The sequence below is a fragment of the Mus pahari genome, chromosome 3 (genome assembly GCF_900095145.1).
Source record: "Mus pahari chromosome 3, PAHARI_EIJ_v1.1, whole genome shotgun sequence".
NCBI lineage: Eukaryota > Metazoa > Chordata > Mammalia > Rodentia > Muridae > Mus > Mus pahari.
In genome coordinates this window covers 113,837,523-113,851,513 of record NC_034592.1, presented here as the reverse complement: position 1 = coordinate 113,851,513, position 13,991 = coordinate 113,837,523, and the positions used below count along the sequence as shown (strand labels likewise).

The 13,991-nt window shown below is 47.4% G+C and overlaps 1 protein-coding gene across 3 annotated transcripts in view; it reads left to right on the top strand.

Moving 5' to 3' along the window:
- C3H20orf194 (chromosome 3 C20orf194 homolog) overlaps nt 1-13,765 on the top strand; it is a 122,705-nt gene extending 108,940 nt beyond the window's left edge. For all 3 annotated transcript variants that reach the window (XM_021192496.2, XM_029536920.1, XM_029536921.1), the window contains exons 30-37: nt 1,289-1,421; nt 3,986-4,072; nt 8,243-8,349; nt 8,690-8,764; nt 9,264-9,466; nt 10,733-10,798; nt 11,627-11,720; nt 12,229-13,765. In XM_021192496.2, coding sequence (XP_021048155.1) covers nt 1,289-1,421; nt 3,986-4,072; nt 8,243-8,349; nt 8,690-8,764; nt 9,264-9,466; nt 10,733-10,798; nt 11,627-11,720; nt 12,229-12,347 — 884 coding nt within the window. In that variant the 3' untranslated portion in view covers nt 12,348-13,765. The remainder of the gene's footprint in view (nt 1-1,288; nt 1,422-3,985; nt 4,073-8,242; nt 8,350-8,689; nt 8,765-9,263; nt 9,467-10,732; nt 10,799-11,626; nt 11,721-12,228) is intronic.
- Nucleotides 13,766-13,991: the final 226 nt, after the last annotated feature.

Here is a 13,991-nt window from a genome sequence, read left to right as displayed (position 1 = left end):
AAACAATGCATGCCTGAAATCCCAGAATTTAGGAGGTGGAGGCAGGCGGATCAGAACCTAGAGGTTATTCTCAGTTACATTGTGAGTTCTAGGACATCCTGGGCTACATGAGGCCCTGACCCACCCACCCCAAAAAAGGTAGATTATCTTATAGCAGAAATGGCCTATATCAGTGAAAACTTTCTAAGCTGTGTTTATAGCTATGTGAAATTGTGAGTTTGGAAAAAGTAGACTTATGTTAGAATGGGTAATAACTTTGCTGGTTACTAAATTCTCCATGGTTTTGTAGACATTAGATTTTTTTACAAAAGTTGTAGAGTGATGTCATTGTTACCCGTTCTACCAACCCTTACATGGGCTCCTTTCTTAGCGTGGCATTGTATGAATATCTTTGTCAACACTGATCTCAGAATTGTGTGACTCTGAGTGTAATCGTCAGCACCTAATGTGTAGGTGATAAGTAGATGGCTGAGCTGCTGAAACCAGATGGCACCAGTTTCTGATAAGGTTGAATGTAAGGGATGTGGGAAAGCTCTTTTATCAAGAACTCCAAGAAACAACCAAAAAACTGAATTAAGAGAGGCTAAATTAGTCTGGGGGCCTGTGAGATGGCTTAGTGGTTAAGGTGCTTCCACCAGGACCTGATAACCTGAATTCAGTTCCTGTTATCCATGAAGCAGAAGGAGAGAGCTGGCTCTGGCAAGCTTTTACCATGCACATGCACATGCACATGCACAATAATCCTTGAGAGTGTGAAAAGGGAACAGCAGTTAGACTTGGTGGCCAAGTTTATAATCCCAGGATGTAGGGTCGCCGGGTACCCACGGCCATCCTGGGCTACAGAATGATTTCCAGGCAAACGAGCTGCATCTTAGTAAAATCATGTCTCAAACAGCAAAGAGCCAGCCATGTGGCACATACCTATAATCCCAGCATTCAGGAGGCAGAGGCAGAAAAATCACAATTAAAGGTCATTCTGTTCTACACAGTGAGTTCCGGGCCAGCCAAAGCTATAGTATGAAACCCTGGCTCAAAAATAAAACAAAAGCTAAGCAAACATAAAGTATATGAGAATCAGAAGTGAAGCGGCAAAGAGGTGAGGCCCATGTACTCTTACGATGTGGCAGTTCCTAGACTGGGAGAAAGCATGGTGGCTAGGTCTGCCAGTGTTGGGGCAGAGGTGACCAAGAAAAGCTGGTCAGTAGAAGGAGCAGAGGCTCACTCTGTTGCATGAGCCTGCATCCAATCAGGGTTCTGAAGGCTGATACCTTTTTGTTTTATTCTTCAGGTGTGGTGAGTAACGTGGTGTTTACCAGTCACACGGAGCAGAGGCACCCTCTCCTTGTTCAGCTGCAGACCCTCATCAGGGCTTCCAATCCTACCGCAGCCTTCATTCTTGCCGAAAATGGGATTGTCACAAGGTAAACTTGTACAGACTTCACTCTAGTGCCCAGCACCTCACTGGCTCACAGGGTCTTCCTACTAAATCTCAGACACACATGATGGAAGGAAAGAGCATGCCAGTGCAGTGTCCTCTTACTTTCACATGCGTGCTGGTGCACACCTGCACACATAAAAGAAACAGTGTTATTATTTTTTAATGTATGTAGGTGTCTTGCCTCTATGTGTGTCTGTGCACTGCATGCATGCCTGGTGCCCATGGGGGCCAGAAGAGGGGGTCAGATACTCTGGAACTGAAGTTACTGATGATTGTGAGCTACCATGTGGGTGCTAGGAATTAAACCTGGGCACTCTGGAAGAACAGCCAGTGCTCTTAACTGCTCTCCAGCCCTGCAAAGTGCTTGTTTTGTTTGTTGATAAAGCCCTGGCTGACTTGGAACTCAGAGAGACTTACCTGCTTCTGCTTACTAGGCTGTGAATTAAAATCAAGCACCACTACACTCTTCTATGATACAGTACTTCTAATGCTAAAAAACCTCTAATGTTAAAGTCACCAAGGAGCCCGCTCATCACCATGCTATAATTGTTTAGATATCTTGCTTTGTCAGAGTCACTCGGTCGTTGAAGACTAGAAACCAGGACTGTCTCTGATGACTCATGCATTGAGGTGTGAGAGAAGCGACCTGGAGAACATGGATAAATGACCGCTTTGCTTCATGGTCTCGGTCCAAACCGTAAACTAGTGATAGAGAATTTGTAAAAGAGAAAAGGCACTTGTTATATAGAAATTTGATTTTCTCCATTGGCAAACTCAAAGGGATAGAGTTATTTTATATAGTATCAGTTTTTTAAACCATCTAAGAACCTTATGTATAAAAATATAACATATATACATGTATACATACAAATGTACACATATATGTATATGTGTGTGTATATATATACATACATACATATATATATGTATATGTGTATGTATATGTATATATGTATGTATGTTGGGCACAGTGTACATTCCTCAACTCAATCCCCAGCATTTGAGAAGCCAAGATGAGTTCAAGTTCAAACCAGCCTGGGCTACATACTAAGAACCTATCTTAAAAACAAAAACCGGCCTTAGCAGGCAAGATGACTTAGCAGGTAACAGCACTTGCCACCAAGCACAGCAGTCTGAGTTTGGTCCCTAGAATTGACATTACAGAGAGAAGTGCCTCCCTCAGCTGTCCACACACCTACCGTGGCCACACATGTGCACACACCTTAAGCAGCATTTGGGAGGTACGCCTCTGTAGGCCTTGGTATGGAAGACAGAGGTCAACTTCAAGTATGAACCCACAAAAATAAATTTAAAAGAAAACAGTTTTGGTATCCAGGGAAATGCCTCAGTCAGTAAAGCACTTGTCACACAAGCATGAGAACCTCAGGTTAGCCCTCGGCAGGACCTCAGGTTAGACCTCGGCACCCCTGTAAAAGGCTGAGTGAAGTGGGGCATGCTTGCTACCAAGCAACACCCTAAACATAAGATGGCTGGCTGGAGATGTGACTCAGTGTATGTACCACATGCTTGCTTGGTGCCTGGGAAGGTCAGACAAGGGCTTGAAATCCCCTGGAACAAAAATTATAGATGGTTGTGAGCCACCAGGAGAGCCTTGAGTCAAACTCATGTCCTTGTAGGTATAACACATGCTCCGAGCCAGCTCTCCAGCCCCCACCTTACATTCTTGGGCTCTGGCAAGCACTGTGTTGACGGAATGATTAAACCACAGAAGCAGTAATGGGGCATTCTGCTGTCCTGTGCCTCTCTGTCGTGAGCTAGTGAAGACCCCACCACCTGGTACTGATCCCCATCACCACACGGACCAGGTGTGGTGCTCCATGACTGCAGTCTCAGCACGTGAAAAAGGAGAGGCGGGGGATCAGGTCATCCTCAGCTACTTAGTGAGTTCAAGGCCAGCCTGGGCTTCAGGAGACCTTGTATCAAAAAATAAAAATTGCTTTGATTCAGTGAGTTAGGGAAAGGGCCTGAAATTCTACATTTACTACTGCTGATTATAGAACTAAATTCCTCAGGTATAATAGTATATTGTAGTCCTGTAAGAGAACGTATCCTATTTATTTTGTTTTTTGGTAGTTTTTGATTCATTTTGTTTTGTTTGTTGTGAGACAGGATCTCCATGTATCCTAGCTGGTCTGAAACTCACTATGTATGTGGAACCAAGCTGTCTTCAAACTCACAGAGATTTGCCTGCCTCTGCCTACAAGAAGAGGATGTGTATTGAAGTATTTAGAAGTGAACTGTGGAGCCGGGTGTGGTGGTGCAAGCCTTTAATCCCAGAACTCAGGAGGCAGAGGCAGGTGGATTTCTGAGTTCGAGGCCAGCCTGGTCCACAGAGTGAGTTCCAGGACGGCCAGGGCTACACAGAGAAACCCTGTCTTGGAAAAAAAAAAAAAAAAAGAAGATGTGAACTGTGGTGCTTACAGCTAATTTTCCTGTGTCAGGAAAAAAAACATGCATGTGGGAGGAGAAAACAGGTTAGCACTGACACAATCCTGAGTAACCTGTGCCTTCTCTGTGTTTTTAAAGGAATGAAGACATTGAGCTGATTCTCTCAGAAAATAGTTTTTCGAGTCCCCAGATGCTACGTTCTCGATACTTACTGTTCCCAGGCTGGCAAGTATCTTTACTGAATTGTAGCTTTAAGAAGAAATGGTTTATTCATCTACAGCCGAGAAATCAGAAATGAGACTAGCAGACATGCTTCACAAGGGTCGCAGGTGTTAACTGGGGTAAGCTGCCCTGCTCCAGCAGCCCTGTCAGGGGACCAGTACCCCACATTCAGGAGGTCATCCTGCAGGCGCCAAGTATCGTAGTTGGTCGTGTCCTGGAACCAAGACTTGAACTCCCAAAGTAGAAAAGCCTTCTGCCCAGTAGTCAGTCCTCTAGCCTGCTCATCTAGAGGTAGGCTTCTGCTAAGGAGGTCTCTGGACCGTTGTCTGCAGCTGCCTCACAGCCCACAGCCTCTCTGGGGAATGAGGAAAGGAGCCATTTAAAGTCTGCCGTAGTCTTGCTCACCACTGTCGCCCGAGCTATCCCTGGGGCACGCACTATTCTAAGACTGCTGTAGTCTAGCCACACAGCTGCTGAATGTAATGTAAATATACATTAGTAAAACTCAAACAAAATGTAGAGTTCATCTTGGCTGCCTATGACTGGTAGCCACAGCCCTGGGCAGTGCAGAACCAGAGCATTCCTACAGTGGCAGGGATCTCTGCCCTGAAGAGCAGCTTCAGAGCTTTGACAGTCTTGACCTTTTTTTGGGGGGGGGGAGCAGGGGGGAACAGGGTTTCTCTGTGTAGCCCTGGTTGTCTTGAAACTCACTCTGTAGACCAGGCTGGCCTCGAACTCAGAAATTCGCCTGCCTCTGCCTCCCAAGAGCTGGGATTAAAGGTATGTGCTACCACTGCCTGGCACCAGTCTTTCTTTACTTCTTTATTCTCCTATCAGCATAATATATAATAAATGCCATTATTGTTCACATTTTATAGATGAGATAACAGAAGCAGCAACAAGTTCACTGATGTATCCAAGGAACGACTAGTAACTTAAAGAGCTGGGTTCCAACAGGTTATCTGAGGCCAGAGCGCACTTGGAAGACAGCCTACCATTCCCTAGGCTAGTCTTGAACTCGCTACCTTTCATGCTCTCTCCTGCTTTCAGCTATCAAGTACTGGGATTGCAGGCTTGGTCCACTATGCCAAGCTTTTTGAGGTGTGTGTGTGTGTGTGTGTGTGTGTGTGTGTGTGTGTGTGTGTGTGTGTGTTTGAGGTAGGATCTCAGTATATACTGTAGGCATTCCTCTTGTTTCAGTTTAAGGCTTGAGCCACCGTATCTAGCTCTAAACCTATCCTCCCTCCTTCCCCGCTCTCTCTCTCTGTTTCTGTATATTGAACAAACGTAAGTGTGTGCGTGCAAGTGCACTTGTCTGTGCCTGAGCACGTAGAGACCAGTAGTCAACATCAGGGGCTTCTCTCTGTATTTTGAGACAACGTCTCTTGTCTCTGTAAACCTGGAGCTCACTGTTTTGGCTACAGTTGCTGGCCAGCAGGCCCTTAGGACACTCCTCCCGCACGCACACACGCACGCACGCACGCACGCACGCACGCCCGGTCGCATCCCAGCACTGAGGTTACAAGCACACGTCAACACGTGTGGTCTACGTTAGTGCTGGTGATTTAAATGTGGATTCTGATGTTGGTATGGCAAGCACCTTCCATAGTGAGCCATCTCTCCCACCCAGAGCCTGTTTTATTGAGCCCTCACTGCATTTGTCCCTGAATACAATGGACACAAAGGTTTAGTAGAAGACATTGTTAAAACTTGGCGAGAATTAAACTCTGGTATTTTATAGATCTTTGCCATCCTTACTTCCCCCAGACACTTTGTTCAGACACAGCTCCTCTACCACCAGTCATTTATGTGAATTTAAAAACTGATTGCACTATGCTGTAAAACAAGACAAAATGGTTTTTAAGCGGAATAGTGGTGGCCCATGCCTTTAATCCCAGGCTGGTCCATAGCACAAGTTCCAGGACAGCCAGGGCTTACACAGAGAAACCCTGTCGGGGGGGGGGGGTTAAACTGGCCTTGGTTGCTTGCCCACTATATCAGAGACTAAGCCAGAAAGACCCTGTCTGAAAATATAAATAACCTCAGGTTGAGATCTAAAAATCAGAAGTTTTCAACCATATTTTTAGAAGAAATCTCTGATTGGGGTCATATAACACTTCCTTATTTTCCTTAAAGGTTTATTTATTTTATGTATACGGGCACACTGTCGCTGTCCTGATGGCTGTGAGTCTTCATGTGGTTGTTGGGAATGGAGGTTGCTCACTCCGGTCAGCCCCACTCGCTCCGGCCTAAGATTTATTTATTATTATATCTAAGTACACTATAGCTATCTTCAGCGGTTAAGAGCACTGACTGCTCTTCCAGAGGTCCTGAGTTCAATTCCCAGCAACCACATTGTGGCTCACAACCATGTGTAATAAGATCTGATGCCCTCTTCTGGTGTGTCTGAAGACAGCTATATATATATATATAATGTTTTAAAAAGAAAAAAAAAGTAAGCTGGGTGTGGTAGACACACCTGTAATGCAGAGAGGCATAGGTGGGTGGATCTGGGAGTTCAAGGCCAGAAGTTTCACCTGGTCCTTGGTTAGTAGCAAGTGAGATCAAGCTGACATAGCCGACTCTAGTTCCTAGAAGGCTGGCCCCTTCTTACTGGGTCTGACAAGTAGTGTGACTACTGAGCTGGAAACTGAGGGAACAGGCATTTGTGTCCTGTCTCCCAGTTCCTTCTAGAGAACTCTGTCTGTCCTAAGCTGTCCACAGTGAGGTGGGCATGGCTTGGGGCACTGAAAGTAATCCTAGATGTTTTGGAAGCTGAAGCAGGTGAATCTCCAGTCCAAAGTGGGGCAGGGCAGGGCAGGTTGGGGCGGGGTGGGGCGGGGCGGGGNGGGGTGACGCCTGCTCTGTTAGGAAGGACTTTAGGAAACCACTGCTAATCCAGAGAGTGTAGACCTGAGTTCTCAGGAACATCACGCTCCAGGGCTGCTGTGCTTCCCAGTCTCACAGCGAAACAGAGACAGACACTCAGAAAGTGTTTCAGCTGGGTGGGGGCACAGGCCTTTAGCCCCAGCGCTTCAGAGCTTCAGAGGCAAAGACAAGAGGATCTCTTGTGAGTTCAAGGCCAGCCTAGTCTACAGAACGAGTTCCAGGACAGCCAGAGCTACACAGAGAAACCCTGTCCCCCCCAAAAACAAAACAAAACAAACAAACAAACAAATGAAAAAGTGTTCCAACAGTTTGGTGTGACTGGGAAATAGCTTAGTTGATGGGACACTAGGCCAGCACACACACACACACCTTTAATCCCAGCACAGACAAAAAACAGCAACAACAACAACAAAAGCACAGAGCATCATATAAACTAGGTGTGTGCCTTGTGGTTTTAATCCCTGCATGGAGGAGAAGACCTGCTAAGTTTCAGCTCATCCTTAGTAACATAACAAATGTGAGGCTAACCTGAAATAGAGAAGACTCTAGTTCACAGAGGGAGGGAAGAGAGAGGGAGGGGGGAGAGAGACAGAAAGAGAGACACAGAGAGAGAGAGACAGAGAGAGATAGAGACAGAGAGAGAGAGACAGAGAGAGAGAGAGAGAGAGAGAGAGAGAGAGAGAGAATGTCTCGTAAGCATAATAGTGTACTAGTGAGGAGAGCAGATCAGATCTTACAGAATGGATGGCCCCCTTGCTCATCCAAAGGGAGCATATAGACACTAAAACCCCAGTCACTGAGCCTATGAGATGGGAGCTAAAGGGACTACAACTTACTGTGTATATACATAAGTCTGACAAATTAAAAATAAAATTTAAGCCGGGTGGTGGTGGCGCACACCTTTAATCCCAGCACTTGGGAGGCAGAGGCAGGCGGATTTCTGAGTTCGAGGCTAGCCTGGTCTACAAAGTGAGTACCAGGACAGCCAGGGCTATACAGAGAAACCCTGTCTCGAAAAACCAAAAATAATAATAATAATAATAAATAAATAAAATAAAATTTAAAAATGCTTGTCCTTGCTGGGCAGTGGTGGCATATGCCTTTAATCCCAGCACTTGGGAGGCAGAGGCAGGCGGATTCCTGAGTTCGAGGCCAGCCTGGTCTACAGAGTGAGGTCCAGGACAGCCAGGGCTACACAGAGAAACCCTGTCTCGAAAAAACAAAAAACAAAAAAACAAAAAAACAAAAAAATGCTTGTCCTTACATATTCAAAACTGTTTTAAGGTTTGAAGGTAAATTTGATGCTGGATCCGTCTTTCCACTAATGGTTCAGATCTGTGTGTGGTTTGATCGTCCCCTGGAGAAATCGCGCTTTGTGAGCAAGTGCAAAGGTGAGCTATGACAGGGTTCACCCCAGATAGAAGCTGTCCTTTCCCCATGTCACCCCAGATGGAAGCTGTCCCTTCCCTGTGGCCTCATTTTAGTCAGTGTCCTTGGTGTTTTCTCCAAAAGCAGGCTGGGTGTCTGACGAGCTCAGTGCCCGTTTCCAATTGTGCATGGCCACACTTTGGTCGTTCCGTGGGAATAGTGGCAGGGCCTTGAGTGGGCGGGATGGAAGTAGCAGCTCTGAACCCTGAGCCCTTCCTTTGGCCCTGACCTTTCCAGCTATGTTGTCCTAGGCTTGACCTCTGCTTCCAAGTAGCTGACACCCCTGTCCTTTTCCTCCTCCAGCAATTCAGTCTTCCATCAAGCCCAGTCCCTTCTCTGGAAATATCTATCACATCCTTGGCAAAGTGAAATTTTCAGGTAAATGGGGTGAATACTGGTAGTGTGGACACTCACAGCTCATGGTGTCTTTTGTCTTCTGGTGTTGCTCTGCTCCAGGACCTCCTGCTCTAGTCCTGTCTTCCCACAGTGGAGAATCTGCCCTCTGCTCTTGAGTTACTTCACTCACATCTCCAGCTCCCACATTCTGAAGAACTGCACCCCATCCCTTGAGCCACCCATGGCCTCCTTCCAGCCCTCCTCTAGCCCTCCTTCCAGTCCTGAGGAGAGGCTGCCACTCCCCTGAGTGTCATTGTCAATGCAGATGCCATGGGGAATGGTCCAGCTTCTCCTCTTGCCTACCTGGCCTTTTCTTCCTCTTAGGTTCCTCTGTCTAGGTAACAGTGGATCTGATCACATAAACTTGTACCCCATCCTTTCCATCTTGCCAGTTCTTAGGAATCTGTCAACCTGTCAACACTGTTCCTATGGAACATTCTTTTGGTATTTGGTCTCAGGGACAAATATGTTCTCTGTGCAGATTCTGAAAAGACCATGGAGGTCTGCCACAACACTTTAACCAACTCCCTGACCATTGTGCCAGTTTTGGAGGGACCCACACCACCCCCCAACTCAAGAAGCACCCCTCAAGACAATGGGCAGCCAGAATGCTACCTTGTGTTCATTGGCTGCTCCCTGAAGGAGGACAGCCTCAAAGACTGGCTTCGACAGTCAGCTAAGCAGGTGACTTGCAAAATCTACACTGCTGAGCCTGGGTGTGACCAGCACACCCTAGGGAACCTCACCCTTCCCCTCTGACACCCCCAGTCTATACATCAAGACTCAGCCAACACTCTTAGGGACAGTTGGGATTAGAAGAAGCCTTTGGGGGCAAACTCCAGGCAGACATGGCAGTCCTGTATTTGGATGGGGGGGGCTTTTGTTTTGTTTTGTTTTTCTGAACAAGGTCTCTCTGCCTTGGCTCTCATGGAACTCACTGTAGACCAGGCTAGCCTCAAACTCTAGAGACTCACAGCTGCCTCTGCTTCCCTGGTACTAGGCGAAAAGGCATGCACCACCTCACCCAGTTTGGGTTTTTTGTCATTTGTTTTGTTTTGTTTTGTTTCTAAGACAGTTTTTCTGTGCAGTTCTGGCTGTCCTGGAACTTGCTCTGTAGACCAGGCTAGTCTCAAACTCAGAGCAGTTTTCGTTGTTTTATATGTACAGGTGCTTTGCCTGCATGTATGTCTATCACTTTTGCACTGGAAATCAAATCCAGGTCCTCTGGAAGAGCAGCCAGTGCTCTTCACTGCTGAGCCATCTCTGCAGCCCTAGTACTGTCTATTTTTTTACACACAGATTCTCTAGAAGCTGTGGTGCTCAGCCCCCTGGCACAGAGAGTCTTGGAGGTCTGGCTCATCGTGGAACTCCAGGAATAGGGTTGCTGGGTCCTAGATCTTTTATACATTGGTGACCATCTTTTAGGAGCTGTGAGCTGTCTCGCATGGATAAGTTCTGCCACCTTTGCTCCTGTTTTAGGAGGCCAGGTGTGTGGGCTGCAGTGGTTGGGCTGAATTTTACTGTGTAGACTAGACTGCCTTCACATTTTTAGTCCTCTCGTTTCAACCTTGGATTACAGGTGTGTGTCACCACTCCGTTTTGGAGAAGGTCTTAACTGTTATAGACTGTGGAAATGCAGGCTGCTTTTGTGCATTATCTGTCATTGCTGTGAGTTTTGCATGAGAATCTGCCAAGAGGCAGGATTGTGCCTATTTGTAAAGCACTGGGCTTGGCTACCATTTGGTCCTGGCAGTCTTGCAGAACTCTGGTGGAAAGTCGTTTCCTCAGGAATAGAAAAGCCAAATAGCATGTCCACGAAAGCCAGTTCATGCACTCTCCCCTCCTCTGGGATCTTTGAGATGTAACTGGCCCCAATCTCTTTAGAGCCTTCAGCTACCCTTGTGCTCCATCAGTTCTGTTGAAATGTCTGTTTTCTCTCTGTCTGCATAGAGGCCTCAGAGGAAAGCTCTGAAAACCAGGGGCATGCTGACCCAGCAAGAGATCAAGAACATCCATGTGAGTGCCCTGCCCTAGCGTCCCCTCCATAGCTTGTGCTAGACTTGTTCTGCTGTCTTGGGTTCCCAGAGTAAGGGCCTATTTGTAGGGTGTCCTGGCAGTCTTTCTTCCCTCTGGAGACAAGGGGGGAGGGGAGAGTGGTCAAGGAGCCTAATCTTGCAGCTTCAGTAAGTGGAGTAGCCACAGCTGCTGAGACCTGTGGATAAAGTGGAAAAGATCTGTAAATAGTATTACAAGATCTCTGCTTAAGATGAACCTCACAGAAGTCAGCTGAGGCCCAGAAGAAAGCTGTATAGTTAGAGCTGTTCATGGGAAAGCTATGGGATGCTGAAGCCAAGATGAGCTTTTCTGGGTGAACATTTCTAATGGCAGACTGACTTCTAAGCTCCTTTCCCAAGCCCACATGCCCTTGGAGGCCTTTTATCAAGGGTCTTGGGACAAAAGACCAAAAGCCACAGCCAGAGCCCCATCATGGGCTGTCACTAGTCCCAATGTCTGTGCAGTATGCTTGGTGCCTGAAGAGGCCAGAAAAGGCTCAGACCCCTGAGACTGAGTTACAGGTCGCGGGTGTGCTTGGAATTAACCCTGGGTTTCTGAAAGAGCAGCTAGTACTTAGCTTCTGAGCTACCTACGCAGTTAGCAGACCTGGAACTCACTATGTAGACCAGGCTAGCCTCAAACTCCTAAACATGCATATCCCTCTACCTGCAGGGTGCTGGGATTAAAGGTGTGGCCACCACGCCCAGCACTAGTTGTCTGTTTTGAATGACTGGATAAATGAAATGATAACAAGTTGTCAGATGATGCAGCAGGATTCTTTTCCAACAGGTGAAACGTCACTTGGACCCCCTACCTGCGGGCTACTTTTACAATGGCACCCAGTTTGTTAACTTCTTTGGGGACAAGACTGATTTTCACCCACGTATCCTTGAAAACAGTTTGGTTGTAGTGTGAAGATCTGGGAGATACAAGCATCTCCTGGAAAACAAGGGTGGGGGTGTGCTAGGACCACCACAGCTATGCCCTAGGAGCAAGCAGGGTCTGCAGTCCTGGGGCCTGGCAGGGACAAACCCCACAGGCTCGCATTCCATGTTGGTGTTAAATCTGCCCTTTGCTGCAATGTTTACTCAGTGAAGTGTGGTTTGTAAGCAGCACTGGTAACAACAGGGTCACGACGAACAAATTGAAGATGGCATGTGAGAGCAGTCCATGTGTGAAGAGATGGACAGGGCGCAACTCGGGGCTACGAGCTTCAGTGTACTAATAAAACCCAAAGGCTTGGGTGTAGGACTTGAGGACCTGCTGCCCTCATTGTGGCATTGTGGCAGATGCTTTGGTTTCCTACGCCACACCTGCCCACAAGATCCCCTAGGATAAGCTGCCCTTCTTGTCCTCCAGGTTTACAACTCACCTCCTTAACCAGGTGCCAGTCATGGACCAGTTCATGAATGATTATGTGGAAGAGGCCAATCGGGAGATCGAGAGGTACAACCGCGAGCTGGAGCAGCAGGAATACAGGGACCTCTTTGAGCAGAAGCCGAAGCCCTAGAGAAAGCTGGGCCCGTGCCCACCAGAGATGAATGAATGAATGGGTGTCCAGCTTTCCTGGAGGCCCCTCCTGAAGGGGCTGTCTCTGTCCTCCCTGGCCTGTGCTTGCCAGTGTAGTACATGTTGTCTTTGTTCTCTCTCCTCTCTGCACCATGAAAGCATTGTGTGGACCACAGTGAGGGTGGGCACAGGATGAGCAGCTAGCTAGCACTGCCCTGTGAACCAGCAGCTCTGGGTGTCTGGTAAAAGACTCCATTAGACCGATGGATACCATGTAAGGCCGAGGAGAAGCCTTTGGCGTAGCTGCTGGTATTTAGAAGGACCCTGGTTCCCTAAGCAGTGGCCAGGCAGAGATCCACAATGCCTTCTAGATGAGAGCACTTCTGTGGGATGAATGGAAGTAAGAAACGATGCTTTCTTGAAATGCAAGGCTCCTTCACTAATCGCAGCACCTCGGGGAGGTTGATCCTTGAGTTCCTCTGTGGCATCACTTGGTTCTCTAATTTAGGGAGACGAGCAGGCCTGCTGCTCGAGCCCTGGAGTGCCCCACCTCCTGGTTGAGGTGGCTATCCTATAACTAGCTTGGACCCAGGGTCTAACCATTTGGGGGCTGTTGGTCTCTAGCACCCAGCCTCCCCACCTCCTGCTAATACATTTCAGAAAACCTCCCAAAACTGCCCCTGGCCCTGAATTTGTTTACTTGGTTCCCAAGGACCAGGAATTTGAAAAATTCTGATATCCAAATTAGAATTCCCCCTCCAGTGGTTTTGATTTAGGTCGGACGAACAGCAAAGGCAAACTTACTTACATTCCCAAGACTGACCTTGCTCATTAGTGTGAGGAATAAGGTCCTAGGTGATGACGTCTGCTAGGATTCCAGTGCCTCTGCTGCTGGACTGTAAACGTTTTTCTGAGTTCCATGTACCTTTTGCATGCCTTAGAAGAGGCACATAGTAAAACCAGCATAGTGTTCTGTAATGTAGAGGGATTTTTGAGAAAGGGCCCTGACACAGAGGAGAGGTAAAATGGAGCATATGGGTCCGTGTGCCTGGTGACACAGCGCTCTTTGGGCAAATAGCCCAGTAGTAATCAAGAACTTGTCAGTAAAATATACGTGTGTTAGGGGAAAAAAATTGGAAGCTGAATGAACCAAATTACAAGTCCCATTGGGTAAGAAATCTTGTATTAAGAAAAGCTTGTGAAACTCAGGCCCATATGCTTCACTCCCAGCTCCAAAATATGGTGGTGACAAGGCCCTCCTGTTGAGCTCTAGTCTGGGAGTCCCTGACTTCTGGCTGGGGATCAATAGCATAGATCTTAAGTGCAATTGATTAATAAGCAATGAGTTATTATAGCTCCCTTTATCTTCACCAAGCTCTTTTTAAAAACTAAACTTTGAGCTAGCAGCCTTAGAAAAGGGAACAGGGNGGGGGGGGGGGACACAGGCCAGTTCATTTCCTGCAGAGTTACTGCAAAGTTTTCAGTGGACGCTCTGGATTAAGAGCTCGGCTGCTTTGGCCTGGCAGTCTGGCTGCTGCACAAAGAGTTTTTAAAGAGGGGTTGCGGCTGTGCTGCCTGGTGAGCTTGGTCTCTGACCCTTTTCCACAGCCATGTGCTTTCACCAACCTGCCCCACTGTCCCCATT